The 20,943-nt window shown below is 34.8% G+C and overlaps 1 protein-coding gene across 2 annotated transcripts in view; it reads right to left on the bottom strand.

Moving 5' to 3' along the window:
- Positions 1 to 20,943, bottom strand: part of PIK3C2G (phosphatidylinositol-4-phosphate 3-kinase catalytic subunit type 2 gamma) — a 318,577-nt gene that overhangs the window by 112,075 nt on the left and 185,559 nt on the right. For both annotated transcript variants that reach the window (XM_008707062.1, XM_008707063.1), the window contains 6 exons: positions 16,041 to 16,221; positions 12,943 to 13,050; positions 8,103 to 8,195; positions 6,537 to 6,666; positions 2,081 to 2,217; positions 44 to 213 (listed from right to left, as the gene is read on the bottom strand). In XM_008707062.1, the coding sequence (XP_008705284.1) occupies positions 44 to 213; positions 2,081 to 2,217; positions 6,537 to 6,666; positions 8,103 to 8,195; positions 12,943 to 13,050; positions 16,041 to 16,221 (819 nt within the window). The remainder of the gene's footprint in view (positions 1 to 43; positions 214 to 2,080; positions 2,218 to 6,536; positions 6,667 to 8,102; positions 8,196 to 12,942; positions 13,051 to 16,040; positions 16,222 to 20,943) is intronic.

The following is a 20,943-nucleotide window of genomic DNA, read 5'->3' as shown; positions in this document are numbered from 1 at the left end:
GACATTGCTTAATTACTGTAATAAACATTATTTGCACACTGACCTTTTTATCCCTCCAAATGTTTGTGCATGACCTAGGAATTTTCCAAAGTCAATATGAAACATGTGGCCTGACTTTGTCAGCATGATATTGTCATTATGTCGGTCACAGACTCCCAGGATGAACGTTACCACACACCAGCCGGCACAGGAATAGAAAAAGTTCCTCAAGGCCTAATCAGTTGAAAAACAATAACACAAAGATAACACGTACACACAAAATAAGCAAATGCATCACCATCAGAGCTAATGGTAAAAACCATCATAAAAAGCAAAATTATATAATAGAGAACTACTTTTACATCTCAGTTGAGAGAAGATTATGATTAAATGACTGGTTCTTGATATGCTACAGAACATGAAGCAACCTCTTTTTGGCCTAATGGATGTTTTCATTGAAATTGTGCAAAATATCTCTTTTACTCAGTTGGATCTAATTTTCATAGTTTATTGAAGAGGATTCCTGGTGTGGTTTTTTTGATGTCTCAAATATACAATATTGAATGATTCTCTCACAAGGTAAAAGAAGGAACCATATGGCTCAATATTGCCTATCCCCACAGAAATTTAAAATATCAATTTTGAATATTTGAATTTTTAACACAGAAAAAGCCATGTTGAGATATATGTAATATTTTATGTTTATCCTTACAAATAGGTGATCCAGTTGATGTCCAAAAATGGTTTGGTACAGTATATATCAGTGTCTGTGTGGGTGGAAGTAGATCACCACTGAGTGTGGGTGGAAGTAGATCACCACTGAGTCAATTGTGGCTTCTGTTTCTTTAAGAAAAAGAGGTTTCTTGCCAAAATTACTCTTATTTTCAAAATGGTCTCCTGGGTCTACATCATTTTCATCATTGATGCAACTTTGACGTAACCATGGTGTAACCATGAGAGATTGGTTGGGCCATGGTAATGGGTCTCCTAGAATGGTGTGGCTGGAGTGGAAATCTGTGTCACTGAACTACATGTCTTAGTTCCGGGTATCCCAAGTACCTGAACAAGTCATTTAATTTGTCTCTCTAGATATTTTTCACTTACAAAGTGAAGATAATAAAAGATACCATTACACAGTAGTTGTGAAGAGCAAATATATGTGAAAACACCTCAAATAATATAACCCCAAAGATCTGTGGAAAACTCAAGTTATAATTTTGGGAATGGCTAAAAAATAGATTTCAAGATAATGTCATCTTATCTTTGTTATTTGACCTCCAAAGGCCTGTATTTTGTTCTACTCCAATCTCATAGAAGTCTGGAATAGATGAACTCTTGGATCTCTCTATCATGGCCTGTGCTAACTAGGGTGACCAATCATCCCAGTTTGCTCAGGACCAAGGAGTTTCTTAGGATGAAGGAATTTCAGTGCTCTGGACAGTTCCAAGCAGATTCAATGTTAGCCCATATTGTATCTTTGTGTGAATTAGCATAAAGGTGCCTCTGCCTCTGGGTAGACCCCCTTGCACCAGTTCATACCTTGGCAAGTGGAACAAAGCCTGGCTTTAACCAACTCATCCCCTTAGCTGGGAGCCCTGGTATAGGGCAGAACTTGCACAACTGTACACCAAAGGCCAGATGCGAGCATGAAGTAAAGTGGGAAAAAATATTTGCAGTCAAATAAAACATTATATTTTGCAAAGTTTTGAGATATTAAAAAAAAACACCTCTATTACGCCTTCTGCAAACATTGAAAGAATAAGGCTTGAAAAAGTAGAGCTTAGCAGAAGAAATGCATTGCAAAGGAAGGAGGGGCATTTATAGAAATTGGGGATTGTGTACGGACACGCAGAGGTAACTTGAAAGAGATATTTCAAGGAGCAGCATCTCAGAAGAGATCGGTGTAAGAAGTAAAACCAAATACAGAAATTTTATCTACTTAATATACCATTTAAACTGGATCATTATTACTAAGCTCATGACTGAGTGAATTAGAACTCAAGGTGTACTTAATTTACTTTTTCGTAAACCACAATAGCTAATGATGCAGAGCATATTCTTATTTAGTACATTATTTAAAATCAGGTACAGCAGGACAAACCTTTTCATAATCTGCCTTTAAATGGTTGTGCTGACTGAACCACTTTTTGATTGTGTTTTCTTTCAACGGTCCTATCAGTCCAGAATGGCGATGGATCTTTGCTAGAGGTACGGCATCGGGTACCATCTGCACCAATCCTGGTTGATAAAAAAGAGTATAGAACTAATTCTTTCTTTGCAGGATGAGGAATACTTAGGAAACACATCTTGATCTACGTAGCAACAATAGTTACCAGTACTACGTGGGTTACCCTTTTCTTTGCAAACCTGCTTTTCTGAAGGAGCCTTATCTAGATGGCTTTCTTTCTAATTTTTATGAAATCCTGGGGCACAATGAGGCTACTTGTAGTGTTTGGATCAGATCTATCAGAAGAAGCTTTACGATTTTTTCTTGAACTACAGTAGAGAGCCAATCTAGACGGTCTCACAGAGCTCCCACTGAGTCAATAAAGTAGTGGGTTAATTAACATATGACTTGTGCATTCATTTACAGTTTAAGGAAGGACCCTTCAAATTTGTGTAACAAGCATAATTATGATGAAAGAGAACCGAATATAATCTCTATAATAAATATTTCAAATATATTATAAAAATCAATGTTCAGGTAAATAAAAGCTTCACCGTGAAATGTCCCATTTCTAGGAGTGAATAGAATACCTGCAGTTAACATGTGGAGAGCCACCTGCTCCTTCCTTCTCAGTCAACATTAAAGAGAAACTATGGTAATAATTTTTTAAAGGAGGGCATATGTTGATTGAACTTCAATAGGACCTTTGCCCCACTGACCATGTATCCATCAAGGATTGTGTTCCTTTCTTGCATTGTGTTCCTAAGGTTATTATAATGTAAATATTTTCAAATCTTCTGATTTTATTCTGTACAGAATAGTGATTTAGACCCAGTATTTAAAACCGTCCCAGGACTTGTGTCCACAAAACAACCTGTAATATTCAGTTCTATAAATAAAGTCACTGAAAGAAATAAAAGTCTAGAATTTCTGATTTCCACAATTTTGGCAATTCAAGAGCTGAAAACTCAAATACCTGAAGGGACCAAAGACCCAAATGTAACTATGTGAAAAGACAGATGGTTGAATTTTTAAAACTATTTCATAATCTATCTTAAAAAATTCGAATTAAACAAGCAGCAAGCAAATCGTGTTGGTAAATAAAACACTTCTCTGTGCTGGATTTGGCCGGTAGTAACTGGTTGCAGCTTTAATCTTTCTTAATACTTAATAGCCCAGTTGTGACCTTTAGGCATCTACATTGCTGGATCAGAAAGAAACTCAAACATGGGGAGTGGGAATGGAATTTTAAATGGCTGCAGAAATGACCTATATAATGTATTTGTAGAGAGAAAGAAAGAAAGAAAGAAAGAAAGAAAGAAAGAAAGAAAGAGAAAGAAAGGAAAAGAAAGAAAGAAAGAAAGAAAGAAAGGGAGAAAAAGAAAGAAAGAAAGAAAGAAAGAAAGAAAGGAAAAAGAAAAAGAAAGAAAAAAGAAAGAAAGAAAGAAAGGGAGAGAAAGAAAGAAAGAAAGAAAGAAAGAAAGAAAGAAAGAAAGGGAGAAAAAGAAAGAAAGAAAGAAAGAAAGAAAGAAAGAAAGAAAGAAAAAAAGAAAGAAAGAAAGAAAGAAAGAAAGAAAGAAAGAAAGAAAGAAAGAAAGAAAGAAGGAAGGAAAGAGAAAGGGGAAGAAAAATACAGACTAATTTACACTCCAGAGGTAAATCTTGGGCATATCCTTAATATTATAGCCAATATTTGGCTCTTGTGCAGATTTTTTCATGTGAATTAACTGAGATAGCAAATGTAAAGCATTACATTTAGTAGTAATGTAATTACTTCAGAAAGAGGTGATTCCTCTTTCTAATCCTGAACATTTCCCTCCTCGTGTTTCCAGTTCCTCCACTTAATCTTTCTAAAGGGAAAGCACCTCCTATCTGTCTCCTTAGTGCTTCACTGCCTCACATTTGACCATGACCAAAATTAAGATTTAGATTATTAGCACCATTTAAATATTGTGCTGTAGCAATATCAGTTACTTTTCAGATCACATTTGTCTTTAGGGAATTAATCTTTGCTAAATCCCAAGCCATTTATCATAACACTTACATTGCTGACTACTTGGAAAATTTATAATAATCATGGTGGCTGAATTCTGTGTATCAATTAAAACCATAAATTATATTTTATACATTTTAAGCTAGCATGTATCATGCACCTTTTAAATACTTAAAACAATCTGTGTGCATTGAGTAATATGTGTAGTTCTATTCTTACAGTCCTCTAATGCAGAGTTTTCCAATTTTAATGCATATTTGTATCACTTGGGGATCTTGTTAAAACGTAGGTTCTGATTCTTTAGGGTGGGGGTGAGTCCTGAGATTCTTCATTTCTAGCAAGCTCCCAGGCAATGTCAATGCTGCTAGGTTCTTAGGGACAAAACTTTTTAAGGTGGTATCATATAACTCTCAAAAGGGGGTGCATAAGAAACACTGGAGCAGCTTTTTACAGTTACAGAGACGTGGGAACCCCCCCCATCTTCAATGCCTAAATAGAAAACATGATTTAGTACCTGGTTGGGGCCTAGTTATATCTACTTCCTCAATTTCCCTAAGTAATTTTTATGCCCATCAAATTTGGAGAGCCTGCAATAAAATAAATCTTAAAGAATTTTTATTTGCCCTGATAACCTCCCCAAAGCTCCTACGACATTATATACAAAGTAGTCATGAGAATTATAATCAGCAATAATGTTGATAAAGTCATGCAAACTTCCGGCCTAGAATATACTCTCCTTTATGGGCAGTAACTCTGTTTAGTTCATTTTAATATTCCTTACCTTTGTGATATTTCTTGAAAACAATAGATACTCAATAAGGCTCAGAAGCATATTAAAAATGGAATCTGATCTTCTAAACATGATGTTTGTTTTAATTACTTCTATTTTTCTTGAAGAAGTATTTTGCCAGTATAATGCCCTTTCAAATCTTAACAACTATAGAAGATTGCTGGTAGGTAGGAGGGATTAATAGCTTGTTTGTCTTATGACATCTGCAACTTTGGGCAAGTCTACATTCATTTTTGCTGAGTCATTTTATTAATTCTAAAAGATTTAGCCTCTGTTACATTCTATAATTTGAAACTGAGAAATGCGTACATGCAATTGAAGAATTCCACTGAGGTCAGCGATGTATTCAATTTCTGAAGAAAAGGTAATCCATGTGACATCAAAAAGTTCGGTTTGGCTCATCTACCTTTATTCTTACTCTTTCAATACATTAGGATTTGAAAGAATTAGGTTACTTTATGTAAGAAAAAGGAGAGTAAATGCAAGGAATAACAATCTCAGAGTAGCAATGATAAAGACTCTTAAGAAATAGAGCTTTAGAAAGGGTTCAGGGGTGGATACTTGTCATGGAAGCAAGAGCCCTACTATCAGAATCAAAATAATTGGGCAGTATGCCTGTAATAGAATCATCCTGAAGTATCGGGCTGCAAGCTAATGCGGAGGTGTTTCCATACCTAGCTTCTAAAATTTCAAGTCACAGTTGACTGGGGTACTGAGCCGTGTGGTGGGACTTCAGAAACTGGGGACTGGCAGACTTTGATAGTTTTTCTGTTAGGTTTAAACTGTAGTCCTGCCTGAATAACAACAACTACATGGTTCTAGGTCCCTTTTCTAGTTCTATGCTTTTTTTACGCTTTTATTTATGCAGATGTATTTGCTATCCTACCAATTACTTGAATGAAATTCTGAGTGGCCGTGACCACATTCAGAAAAAGATTATAAGGTATTTTGGGAATTATTTCTTCAATTTAGCATGGTTATAATTAAGTACAGCTTTTACTTGTGATGGTAATAATTTGGGCGGACCATCGACGTAACTTTCATTGAAAATGTGTATTAAATGTAATTATAGTTCCATATTAACATCTTGACTTTTATAAAGGAAAAGAAGGATGTTCAAAATTTGCATGTTCGGTCATCTTTGACTACTGATATTATGATTTATTTAAAAGTCTTTTAGAAATTAAATGCAGATTTATAATGTATTTAGAATGTTCCGAACTTATTTAAGCATTTGCAACTTTGTAAACTTTGTGTTAATAGGCAATAAATTGAATTTTTTGGAATGAGTAAGCTTTTCTGTTATTATCTTTAAAAAAGAGAAAAAACATACAAATGACACACAAAAGGACACCACAGTTAACATCTAGATTGTCAAAATCCTAATTAATATAAAAAAAGACATTACATTCTTTGACATTCTAAATTACTTTGACTTGCCACTTTTGAAAATAATTCTTTTTAAGAAAGAAGAATGACTTTGTATAGTTCTTTTGACTTTAAAATTTATGGTCTAAAATGAAGGTTGTGGAAAGTTTGGTGTCATGTTACCAGAGAAAGTTTCAGACAAATAATATAAGTCAAATCACTTTCCAATCTATACTGACCTTGACCTTTTCCCGTGGATAGACATCTATAAATGATCATTTGCATATCCAGGCCCTCCTGCAGCCAAATATTGTCCATCACTTGAATAATCTGCAGAACAAGCATATCCTGACGAAGATCATCTCCGGCCTGTTAATAACAAAATTATAGACTCTGGATTTCTCTTTTGAATTCCATTAAAGGCCTTCAAATATGGTATATGTCATTTCTTTCCTCCAGTACATTTCTAGCCCAACTTAGGATGGTTTCAGTTGTTTTGTTAGTATTAAGAACACCTTGTGTTTCTGGGAGAAGATCAAAGAAACTAAGAACTTTCCTTTAAATGATTACAGAAGCTTCAGCCACCAAATTAGAAGTTGCTTGGAATGTTGTATGCTGATAGTAATCTTTCAATTTATCATGCACGTGCAATGTCTTAGATTCGAAGTCTAGTGAAGAGAGGCTCGATGAATGTTTATTCAAAATTTAAACTCCGCCAAGAGAGATTTCTTTCTAACTAAAACATTATTTGGTATGCCATAAATGTATATACTGATACACAGTTAGAATACCAAGAGCTTCTTGACTAGGACTATAAATAGCACACACAGGATTCATCGGACTTTAAATCATTGACTTCTCATATTATGAAGGTGGTTAAAAATTTTTCAGAGTAAACAGCCTTTGATAATAAGAAATGATTAAGGGGTGATTTTCTAGCATAGGTGAAGGAAATGGAATACGTCCAAAGGGAAAGGATAGTTTTCTGCTTTTGAACTAAGAGGTTTGGTTTTGAAAATGCTTTCTAAATTATATGCAGAAAAATATTCCAAGATGAAATTTTGTGGTATTTTTTTCTTCACCCAAAATGCAGTGTTTCATGATCATTAACACTTGAAGTTACATAGGTCAAAGCCAAAGTATGGGTGTGCTAAAAATTATCCTCAAAGATAGTAAAAAATCCACTAAATAATTCACTCTGAGACCTAGTTGTCTGGTTTGGCTAAATACTTGATTAAATCAACTGAATGACTCCAAAGTCTTCCTTTTCATTCATAGCTTCTTTGATCTGTCTTTCCTACTTGTCTATAACCCTGTTACGACTTTTATTCTATTCTCCTATGGGATTCATGATAAAGACTGATTTCGCCTCTATTTATTTGAAAAGAAGAAAATAATCCAAATTACTAAAGTAAGCAAGTGCCTGCAGATAAGAATTTTATGTTAAATTAACATATCATTTGAATTTTAGCTAATATTGATTCTAATTTAATACCTAAACCAAAAGAAAACTCTCCTATTAAGGGTTCACTACACATTCCACTTTCTGTGCTACTAAGAAGTGTATAATTTCATTTATTGAAACATATCTTAAGTTTTGCACTGAAGGTACACTAGCTTGAGCCAATAATGATTGATTTATTGTCAATCATTGTTCTACAGGTACTATAATTCTGTAAAAATGCAGAATCAAAAATAACTGGAATCCTCTGTGTTGTTGTCACAGGAAAATAACTATAATAATATCTTTTTGCAAGAAATAAATCAATAATTCTACCTGTGAAATCAATTTGATGTTTTTGTACCTTAAAAATGACGCTGATATTTTTGCCCATTGGGTTAGCATTGATGAAAGTAATCTTCAAGGGCAAAGCATGAGATGTGAAATATGAACATGCCTATAGAAAGAGAAGAGAAAAAATGGTGAGCAAAATAAAGCAAAAAGAACACTTTCCCTGAAATCATGGGCTTCTTGTATAATTTGTTGTATGAGCAAATATAACACACATGAATAATTTTTACACTTTGGAATAAAGAAACATATTTATTAAAAACAACAACAAAAAAACTTTAGTCTACTAACCAAAGCCTTTACTTAGAAACTGAAAATCCAGTTTCTTGGCAGGTTGTAAATCTTCAACTACAGTTTTTCTCACTGAACAGTGTTGATTTGTTGGGGGTTTAAATAAACTAGGTAGTAGGTAGGCATTATGTTTATGATAGTTGGTTAATACCTAAAAGATAAAATTGCATTCAAAAACCTATTTCCTTTTAATTATTTCTTCCCTACAGAATACTTTAAGGAAATATGGATATAGGGTTAAGAAAGACTGAGTTCAAATTTGAACTCTCTAACTTATTAGCTGCAAGACCTTGGGCAAGCTACTTAAATGTATCCCACTGTAAAATGGGGATAATAACAAACATATTTGTAATAGATATATGGGCTCATAGATATAAAAGACCTTCTACAGTGCAGTGCCTGACACTAATTAGGTACTTCAAAAAAAATAACGCATTTCTTCTCTTTTCGTTAGTGAACATTTTCTTACCTCTACAAATAACAGTACAACATATGTTTCCTCCTTTCCTTTCTTTCTGTTACACTTTGCATTTCCATTTTCAGTTTTATGATATTGACTACTTTCCATTATACTTTCCTTGTTGCTTATTTTCCTTTCCTGCACTTACAGCTGTTTAAATGTTAAAAGGTTGTATGTCTTTAGACTATTAGAGACTTCATGACAGTGAAGAGTTAAATCAATACTAAAAGGAAAAGAACTTGATGGTTTCAATTTATCAACTTCGTAAAATATGACATCAATACATGTTGAAGGATCAGTTTGAATATCATTTTTTGAGAAGTCTGAAATCAGTAGAAGTAGAGAGGAAAGGATATATTTTTTTAACCTAACCTATCAACAGAAATCTAACCTAATCCGTAAGCAAACAGAAACCCTTGCTTACTGAATCAATTTGAGATTTATAGTAAATGGGTGAGGCTGCTTGTTAAGTAATGAATACTTGCTTCGAGAATCAGTCAGTCAGGGAACATACGACCTTCTGTCATGGTATTGAATTAGGAAATCCTGTATTAGGCCAGAAATGAGCCTAGATCAGTAGTTTTCTGTGCTCATACAATTCTTGGGGGTCTCTTTGAGGCACCCCAAGTCCAGGGAAGAGAAAAAGGGCAAAGGGAGGATGAAGACAAGGCTTAGCCCTTCTTCTCAATTATATCACTCGGAGCTACTCTGCTTTCATTGTTTTATATTTTGGTTTTCACATGCAGTATACTTTTTGAGAGTCATGTTAAAAATATTTTATATTTGACAACGAATACGCCCAAACCATTATCTATGTGATATCAGAGATACCATATCTACTCTCCAAGAGCCTACAGAAAGTTGGTATGAACACAAACACATATGCATTAAGTTGAAAGTAATTTACAAGGTTATTTATCACAGTTAAATGAAGCAGCACTTAAAGAAGAGAAGTCTTTCAGAGATGAGCTGGATTTGAAGATTGTAAAAATAGAGATTAAAGGCAAACAATGAGAACTTAGATTAGATGCTTAAAGTGGATTGCAAGGGCCACAACCAGGAGACGGGAAAGAATAAGTTGGAGTCTTGGAAGATAATTTTATGTAAATGGTGAGATAAAAGAGTTGGAATAGAGAAAATATAAGAAGAGCTGGAATAGAGAAAGAAAGATATGATCTCTGTTCTTGAGAAGCACATACTAATGACATTGATTTAAAATAGTTTTAAAAAAGGAAAGGAACCTATTAGTAAATGAAGTGTGTGGTCCTTACTTTCCCAGGAGTGGAGAAGGATTGCATTAAGTTACAACCACTTTCCCAAATGGTCCATTCTCTAGTGACCCAAAGGAAAATAGGAAATGGTCCATTGTAATTAGTGGTTCCAAGGAGAGACAAGGGTGAAAATTCTTTGAAAAAAGGCTTAACTCGAAGCTAAGACCTTTGTCCTCATCTTGGAGAGCCAAGCTTTAAAGAGTGAATTGGTCTGAGTGCTTCTCCCCAGTGTAGTTTACTGATGGTGATTAAAATAGAATGTTGATTGTAGGCTTTCCCATACTCACCACATTCATAGGGCTTCTCTCTAGAGTGAACTCTCTGATGCATGATAAACTGTGAACAATCACTAATGGCTTTCCCACAATCATTGCATTTATAAAGTTTCTCCCCAGATGGGTTCTCTGACATTGTAAAGTTGGTGCTATCACCAAAGACCTTCCCATACTTATCACATTCATAGGATTTTTCACCAGTGTGAATTCTCTGTTATATAATGAAATGTGAGTCTTCACTGCATATTTTCCATACTTATGGGTTTTCTGCTTGTGTGAAGTTGGGTGTCATAAAATAAGACATTTACTCTGACTGAATATCTTGTCACATTGCATTCCAAATGTTTTTCTCTGGTATGAATTTGCTCATAGCCAACAAGTTGAGAGTTCTGATTGAAGCCTTTTCCATACTGCCTGCATTTATTGTGCTTGTTCCCCAGTGTGGAGGCTCTGATGTCAAATAAGACATTTACTCTGATTGAAGGTCTTACTATGTTCATTATTCTCTCAGGACTTCTTCCCAGTATGGATTCTCTGGTGGTCAAAATGGTTTCTGTTGGAACAGAGAGCCTACCCACACTCATTTCAACTGTAATGTTTCTCACTAATGTGAAGCACTTGATGTTAGAAAAGGATTTTACTCTGAATGAAAGCCTCCTATACTCATGAAATTTATGTCTTCTCCCGAGGATGAGTTATTTGAGGGTCAATGAGTAGGGAACTCTGAGTGAAGGTTTTTACACGTATAGCACATTTATAAGATTTTTTCTAATTATGGAATCTCTGATTTTGAATGAGATGGGAGTAGTGATGACAGGTCTTCCCATGCTTGCTGCATTCATAGGTCTTCCCCCCCTTAGTAGATTCTCAAATGAACCATTGACTGAGAGGTTTCTCTAAATGTTTTATCATACTCCTTACATTCTTAGAGGCTCTTTCCAGTATGGATCCTCTGATGCAAGCTCTGATTGAAACTTTGCCACATTCACCACATCTTCAGATGAGATGTATGTTCCTTCAGACTTCCTTGTTCGGCAGGACTGTAGGATGGACTAAAATGTTCCCCAGGGGAGAGTGTCACCTGGCCACATCTGCCCTGTTTATTGCTCTACACACAGGTGCCCAGCATTGTGCCAAGCACAGCTGGCCAGAGCAAATGGAGAAAAGAGGGAGCTTTACTTGGTCTACTCTCCAGACTCAAAGAAAGTACCACTGTCTGCATGTAGGTATAGGAAAGGAGTATGGTCCCAGCTACAGTGCTAGGGGTTGTGGCTCCTGGGCTGGTGACCCTCAGCCCAACAATCTCACATAGGCACCCACAGAAGATACCCATTAGAGCTGATATCCCACATCCCCAAGGACTACCAAAACGAAGACTCATATGGAATTTTAACAGAAAATTATTCTACTCCTTAAGGAACAATAAACCAAGAAAGCAGAAACAAAAAATCAATGTCTAGACTCAATCATTCATACTGTTCTTTCTACTTTAAGATACTATGTCTTTGAAATGCTGCATTTCCCTGTATTTTCAACATTAATCAGTGGATATCGGATATGATTGAAAAGTTACACATTTTTAAAAATTAGCAATGATTTGGACTTTAGCCCAGATAGACATATCTCAGTTTGTGGATTTTGATGCCTTATTTTGTTATTTTTCAAAATATGCTTGTGTAGCATATTAGGAAAATTTCTAAGGTGTCTGTGAGGCAGCAAAGTTGTAAAGGTAACAGTACCAACTTTTTAACAAAACTTTTTATATTCATACTAATAATGGTCTAGTTTTTCTCCTAATTATTGGATTTGTTTTCTTGATTGTATTATGCCATCAGTCAAGTAGCATTTATTGTGCATGCATAATAGCTTAAACTCTTCACTTCTAAGTCTCACTTACCAATCCTCCTCTATTAGTGCTTTCTACCCGTGGACTTTTGAGAAGGAGTACAATAAAGTTAACGGAGATAAAAGGAGAAAGAATGATTCTAAGTTAGGGAAGTGTGACTGACAGAGGCTTAAGAAGAGAAAGAAATTGTTTCTGATGCCAGGAAGGTCACTCCAGGCATAAGTAAAATCACAATATATATAGTACACTGACATATGAGTTTCAATGAATTTTAAATTAAATAAAAACTGAGGTGTTGAAGCTAATAATCTTAGTGTACTAGGCATGGGTATGCACATCATCTAAATAACCATGAAATTAAAGCCAGCCTGCATAAGGTCACCAAATCAACCATTTTGAATAAACTGAGAAATCAATTTAGTAGAAGTACCTTTATTTATTTATTTATTTATTTATTTATTTATTTATTTATTTTTACTGAACTGATAGTTTATTTCTAAACCAGCAAATCATGTGATAAGGCCAATGCAATCTCCACCTTACACAGTGCATCAAATGCAGCACATAGTTTGGATGGGATTCAATTACCTTTTTCTTAAAATACTTGCAATGACAATTTACAAATTGTTTTTGCCATTTCAAAAGCATACAGTGAACTAAACAATACAAAACAAAAATACTCAACTCGTCTACTGAATAATCTGACTTACATCACGATCAATACCCTTTATACACAGGGCAGGGTTCAGAGGAAGGTGACACGTCTTTATACACTGAAAGAAGTCTTCTAGTCTGCCAATCTCTTTCTTTAGTACCTCCTGTGAAAAAATCATTTGAAAAAGCATTTTAGAAACTGTAAAGAACTCAACTTTCTTTCGAGTTATAATTTTCTTCCATTGATTAAATAAACTCTTTAATTCAGGGGTTGCACACTTGGATGCTTTGGGGTCAGGTAGGTGATGTAAACCACATAGAAGGAAGCAGAGGGCTAAAAACAACAGGGAGTGTTGGGGAAATGGGGAACTAAAGAGTTCATGCCTTTTCTATAGGATTTAAATTCAATTAAAAACAAAACCAAAACAAAGAACTATTTTGTTCAAACAAAACATGATGTGTTGGCTTTGACCTGTGCCCACCATCTTACAACACCTGCTTTAAGTAATTGTTAACACAATCCAATTCTGATAATTTCCTGGAATCTTAGTGTGTAACCCTCAAGATTTATAATAGTGACAGCACATTTTAGAGAAAAATTTCACATATATTAAGAACTATAATGGCAAAAAATGATAATTGTCAGAAATAGTAATATATTTGAACAAATGGTTTACTAAATGTCAATGAGTATATTCCTGATACTTGCCTCACTCCCTTCCATAGTTCTCTGTACCTGTGGAAGATCTGAAACCACAAACAACACCTTTAAAATTGTGTATCCCATAACAAAAAGAGGGGGAAAACAATAATTCAAAATATAAAGGCCCCTTTTAGCCCAGTTTCAGAAACAAAGCTTTAAGTCCAATTCTAAAAATGAAGGATCAGATTAATAATGTTTAATTCACCCCCAAGAGTTTCTTAGCTCTTACTCCTGGGTCATTGGCAAATAATAGAAACTACTGCTCCCAGAATCCAGAAGAACAAGGTGGAAAAATGAGGCAAATTCCACTATGGGACTCTTTGTCCTTTGTCCTATCTATACCTGGATTTTCTTAAGGAGTACCATGGAGGGGAATCTCTACTGTCTTTAAGTATCTTCTTTCACACAGTTTAATTAGTACTTTTTATTTATTTCATTTTATTTTTGATGAGATGACATGCTTTAATAGTAAACAGCAGAGAAAAACAATATATAAAGAAATAACTTTGAGGAATCTGAGGAAAAATAATCAAGGAGACAATTTTAATATATTAAAAACCCTAGCCTTTATCAGAATATACAGACATGTATTTATAAGTAGGTTTGCAGAATTATGAATTATCTATTAAAAAGGGTTTTTTAAGTTTTTATTTAAATCCCAGTGAGTTAACATACAGTGTAATATTAGTTTCAGGTATACAATATAGTGATTCCACACTTCCATACAACACTAATTAGTACTTTTAAAAATGAAATAGAAAAAAATAGCTAACAGTAACTTGAATTGTATGAAATTACAAATGCATCTTTCATCTCTTTATTTTTATTTTCTTATTTTTATGTGAAGAAGTGTTATCACAAAAACAGTCTAAGTGAGCGAAATGTATTTATTTGAAAGCATAATGTAATAGCACTTTGGAACTTAATGCAAATGGTCAAAAAAAGCATCAGACTTATTTAACTGTAGTATGCATATCAAATATGTGAGGAATTTTAAAATCTAAGAAATAAAGACTAAACTTATACATAAATTTTATAAATTTTAAACCAGTTTATTTTACTTGCTTTCAATTTTTTTCTATCACCAGAAAATAATCTGCAGTAATATGAAGACATTATAGACGTTTTTTTTTTTTTCATTGCTCATCATGTTATATATTTATTAGGTTTTTCTGTCAATCTAAAGTCTATGTTTCCCATTTAAGAATAAATTCCATGCTTATGCTTTTTATTTCCTATTTACTCCTATATAGGTGAAGGGCCATAGCTTTTGGCATTTCTATCAAATGAGCGACTTCCAGCAAAAAAAAATATTGGGCTGGGAAAGAATTCTGGGACACTTTGCCTGTCAAAGTTTTTATATTATTTTGCTGAAAACTCTTTTTGATTTTAGACAGGAGGTGAGAGAAACTATGTGCTCCCTTTGAGGACAAAATTAATGTTTTTGTCATCTTTCCATCTTTAACTCTCAGTCTGTAAGTACTTAATTGTTACTGAATGATGTTATTAATACAATGAATGGATGCCCACTCTCTCCCTGCATCTAGAATGTTGAATGTAAGAGAACCTACTTAATGTTCTTTATCAGTAAGGGAAACTAGTGATGCAGATAATTAAAAAGAACAAATATTCTTCAATCAGATCAAGAAAAAGAATAGCCAGGTCTATTATTATAATCAGTGATGAAAATGCACAATATTTTGACTATCATTCATGGATCTTAGTATAAAAGTTTTACTATCCAAACCACTACTGATTTGTTTAATTAATTTTATTTGTTTTGCCAAAAAAAGTCTTTATTTTGATTAGTGCAGTATTCAAAAAATCTAGACCTAGATTTTGTACCTTGGACAAGTGTGCCCTAAAAAGTCCCCTTTGGACTTCTACTAGCCCGAGTTGTGCTAACATTTTGAGGAAATTACTTCATCTGGTCTTTTTAGACAAACAGCCTTTAAGCTGATTTCTTCTTGTCAGGTACTCTCCATATGCTGCATGGCTACTTAGATCAAAAAACTATACTGGGGTACCTGGGTGGCTCAGTCAGTTAGGCGTCCAAGTCTTGGTTTTGGCTGAAGTTATGATTTCAGGGTCGTGGGACTGAGCCCCATATTGGGCTCCACACTCAGTGTAGTGTCCCTTGGAGATTCTCTCCCTCTCCCTCTCCTTCCCCCTCTGCTCCTCCCACCATTTGCTTTTACTCTCTCTCTCTCTTTCTCTCTCTCTCGCTCTCATAAATAAATAAAAGAAAATCATAAAAAATCATGTCCTCTCGGTAGACATTATCATTAACTTTAAGACTGTAAATGGAGAAAAATCTTGATCCAACTAATTGAGTTGGGTGTCTCATAAGTAAGTATAGACAATGAATTTGCTTTCCAAGCTACAAAATTAAAATTTAATTGAACAAAAGATTAAAGAAAACACTACGTGAAGATTAATTTCTCAACAAACCTGTCTTTGAGGGTCACTGGCAGACTTGACTTTTTCCCCGATGTCTCCTAGAATTTTAATAAGTCTCTTCTCCTTGGAAAACTCATCACTCAAGGCTTTTCCTGAACAGAATTGGAGAGCTGCCAATAGCTTCTGATACCAGCTTTTAAAATAAGCTTCATTCTGTGCATCCTTTAGCAGCCTGAAGGAAAGAGAGAAAAAGAACTCTTGTATCCATAGCTGATTTTTTAACCCCCTACAGCAGGAACAATCAGTGCATTTCAGACTTATCTGTATTTTGTGGCTTTGGGCAGTTTAACAGCCTGGAATCGGGGAAAATGTTGTTTATTTGTCGGCAGTCATCAAATTCTGATAGTTAATGAGATTCCTAGAGTGAAGAATCAATAAGAGACCTGCTTTTTCTCATTTCAACTCACAATGCACTGTTTTTTCTTTTTTCAGCCTTCTTAATTCTCTAACAAATACTTAATTCTTTAACAAATAAAACAAATATTTTGACTTCTCATTAAAATAAGGACAAAGTTTTAGAAATAGTATTTATAAGGGACCACACTATATTGGAACTCAACCATCAACCTTACCTTTTTCTACTTTTCTTCAAAAGGCAATGTCTGCCCCCGCCCCCAGCCCCCACTGTCACATACCTACATATGTCTCTTTCTTCCAGTACCTCCCCTTGATTACTTAGAGAAAGACATTGTAAAGGCAAGAGCATGGTTTTTGTTTTCAGGCATTTCTGGACTCAAATCTCAGCCCTACAACCTACAAGTAATTTCAGCTAGTTACTTAACTAGACTGAGATTTAAATTTCTTTATCTATAAAACAAAGTAATAACGCTGACTCTGTAAAGCTGTATAGAACACAGAATGAGCTAATGCATTCAAAAGGGCTTAGCACAACGTACCTACCAGTCAGCCAACATTAGTTCATCTGTATTTTGCGGTCTCCCCCAGCCAACTTCTGTCACTGACTGGCTGTCTGCTCAAGTCATGAACATGGGAGGCATAGCACTTTAAAAAGTGAGAATACTATGATAGATAATGGAGCAGTAACAAATATTTTATTACTCTGTCTGCCATGTGAGAATTTCTATCGCCTTGAAACTAATTCCAATATGCTCAAACTTTACTTTCTATTATGCCCTAAGCCACTGAAATAGAATAAAAAAACCTCATTCCTTTGAATGTTAACCTCTCTTTGATTGATTCTTTTAATCTTAACTGGTCTCTAGTCTTGTCCTTCTCTGAAAAATTAACATTCAAGAAAATAGAAGAAAGTTATTGTGAGAATGGAATACTAAAAAAAAGACTAAATGCAGAGCAGTTGAAAAGTATATAGATGAATTTCATTCTGCATTCTTAATTTTGCATCTCTGCCTCTGTATTATGTTACAGAGACTATAACACATTATTTTCATTTGTTCTATGTTCTCTGTTTCTACAGATTTAGAAAAATTAAGTTAAGAAGTTTAAAAATTTGATTTGTTTTCTTTTCTATTTTTATTTTTTTTAGGTGAGGGCTTGCTCTCTTGTCATTGTAATGAAGCCAACTTATCTTCTAGCACCTTTTTTGCTTTTAAGTGGAATAACGGTTCTTATTTACCTCTGGAAAGTGTTTAAAAAACCCTCAAGGGGTTAAAGATGTATTGATGAAACAGTGTAATCTATTGATAGCTGCTTATTTTCAATGTAAGAATAGTAGCGGACAATGAAGTTTTCCTATGCTTACCCTATGGTGAGATTTTGATATGTCAAATGTAATAAATGAAACCTGTCATTATTTGGAAGCTCTAAGAAAATGAGTGTTGTGTGAGTGTGAATTGGAAAGCCGCAAATGCAAGCATCTACATGTAAAACTTTAAGAAATTTTATGTAAAATTGTGTATCTCTCAATTCTCCCCGTATTTTGAAGACTTTGGTAATGTACCATTTTATAGTGTCCTTGGGTTTCAGTGAGATAGGCACTTGACAGGTAGAGTATTTCTGTATCTCTATCAATGCCTGCCAGCATTTTCATACACTGAATATTGAGTCGCTTGTTTAAAAAATATTTTTAACCAGTTCTTGTACACAAATATAACTGTATAACCTCCTGACTGCTATATACATGATAAAAGGAAAAGTTACTTTGTACAGATGAAGTCAAGTTTTTACTAAAATAATTCTTTAAAAAGATACATTTAGAGATGGGGGGTCACGGGAACTGTCAGAATTATCTAATTTGTATTCATAATATTCTCAATTTTTTTTGTTAGAAATGTATTTGATTTTTTCAAGGAGAAACTCAATTTTATTCCTTGCTCAAAATAAAACAGAGGAAGGAAGATTTGCAGAGAGAATATGACTGTTCTAAAAAAATATAAAAGCAAAGAAAATTCAGTGTATTCCACTGTGGTTATTTTCCTTATAGAATATGCCTCATTTCAACCCTGCATCCCCGCTAAGATCATATGTTCTCCTCGTGAGATCTGGCTCAAGCTCTATGTTTTTTTACCCGACTAATGAAGAGTTTGTCTTTACACACTGCAGAGTTGAAATCATGGAGTGGTAAAGGTAGATGACAATGAGAGGTCAAATAGTCCATCCCTGTGTCCTTAGGCACAGTCAAGAAAAATTAACATGTCCTTTTATTTTAAACAACTGCAAAGAAAGTTGGACTATACAGTTGGAGGTAGAGAGTTATGCAGTTCTGCATCGATGACTTTTACATAAGGAAACGCTAAACGCCTCATGCCGTAATTTGTATCCATTGCCTCTGTCTGGAAGATTAGCAAACAGCTGGCCACTCTCTCTTGAACATCACAGAAACCTTTTTCAAAAGACATTGTCACCTAAGAGAAGCAGCATTGCTTATGTCGAATAATTTTTTTTTTTTAATTTTCAAAGTTAAGGCCAAGGGACTGAGAAGTATTAAGATTTGGTGGTGAAAGATCAGACTTTTAAAGTGCATGCAATGTGACTGTGTATAAACTGTGAGGTAAATCTTAAAATGCCAGAGACCTGTTTATCCTAATATCTGTGAGATCCAGGGATCTAATTCAATTTGATATGATTTTGTACACATCTTATAGACTGTAAGTCATGACAACATTAAAATGAGGATAAATGCATAAAATCTAGCTGATTAAAGGTTTTGACAGTGTTAAGGATGAGAGGCAGAAGCAAGAATAAGGAGGAAACCCAGGTAACAGCACAGTTGTTAGAGGATGTTATGAAGGTATTTGACTGTATTAAGGGGAATATGGTGGACTCAGAGATACCTAAGATAGAAACTCCAGCTAGCATGATAGGGAGATTTTCCTTGGATATTGAGATTGTCTCTGTTTCGTCATGCACATGGCTGCTTCTGATCCCACAGAGAGTGACTTATTAAAGCCACAGGAGGAGTACATTGTTCTCACTTCTCAGGCTACTAGCAGGACAGAAGAGAGTCATCACACCATCCCCGCCCTCCTTGCCTCCTGATTCTCTTCAGTGAAGGTCTAATTGTAGTTCTCAATAGCACAGTATCCCACATCTTACGGGCTACCTTAAATTTTGACCCACTTGAGTTACTTCCTGAGACTGAAAAGGGGAAACAACATCATCAGAGAACTGAGCTACACAATGAAGATGAGTGATTTCAGGTCATTCCAGGACCTCCCCTTCCCATTTCCTCTTGTGTTTGTTGATAAAAGGCAAGGTGTGTGGCTCAGTAGACCAGATTTTAGGGAGCACAGAAGGATTCTAGAATGTCACTTCTTCAAGTGTATTTAAAACCCTGGGACATATAAAGGCTGATATTAATACTTGATACGGAATTACTAATTTTAAGATTTTAATAGTGTGATTAAGAAGTAAAAAAGCATGTGGGGTGCCTGGGTGGCTCAGTTGGTTAAGCATCTCAATCTCGATCTTAGCCCAGGTCTTGATGTCATGGTTGTGGGCTCCATGCTGGGCATGGAATTCACTTAAAAAAAAACAATTAAAAAAATTAAAAAAATAAAAAAAGTAAAAAGCATGTATCTCTCTAACTTTTATAACTTTATTTTACTTCTTAGTGTTTAAGACATTTATTTAACATTTTTCCAAACTGAAGAACTTGATACTTTTTTTTTTTTTTTTTTTGAGAGAGAGACAAAGAGAGAGCACCGGCAGGAGAGGGGGCCAGGGAGGGGCAGAGAGGGAGAGGGAGAGAAAGATTCTTTTTTTTTTTTTTTAAGATTTTATTTATTTATTTGACAGAGAGAGAGAGACAGCCAGCGAGAGAGAGAACACAAGCAGGGGGAGTGGGAGAGGAAGAAACAGGCTTCCCAGTGGAGCAGGCAGCCTGATGTGGGGCTCGATCCTAGGACCCTGGGATTGGGCCCTGAGCCAAAGGCAGATGCTTAACAACAGAGCCACCCAGGCGCCCCGAGAGAGAGATTCTTAAGCAGGCTTCATGCTCCGCTCAGAGTCTGCACGGGGCTCGATCTCATGACCTTGAGATCATGACCTGAGCCAAAATCAAGAGTCAGATGTTTAACCAACTAAGCCACCCAGACACCCCAGGAACTTGATACATTTTATAGTCCTTGCAAAGATAATCATTTCCTAGGACAAGTTTATTCTTAGAATACTAATTTGCTTTTTTTGAAATATAACACTAAACTTCTGTTGAATTTTGCATGTAAAGAGCATTATATTGGCCAGGTTTGCAGAAATGTAATTTCCAATCAATAGTTATTTTGCAATATCTGTCACTACATTATTTTGTAACAATTCTTAAATATAAAACTATTAAAAGGAAATAAATTCAGAAAGTAATGACAGCCATACTGTAGACATGGTATACATTTTTAGAACACTTAAATATGTGAGAGGGGACCATAAAGTATTAGCTGACTTAACTGTATCCCCATAATATAATTTATATACTTAATAT

This window comes from Ursus maritimus, unplaced genomic scaffold (assembly GCF_017311325.1).
Source record: "Ursus maritimus isolate PB19 unplaced genomic scaffold, ASM1731132v1 scaffold_26, whole genome shotgun sequence".
In the NCBI taxonomy this organism is placed as follows: Eukaryota; Metazoa; Chordata; class Mammalia; order Carnivora; family Ursidae; genus Ursus; species Ursus maritimus.
This window is presented reverse-complemented; position numbering and strand designations above follow the sequence as displayed.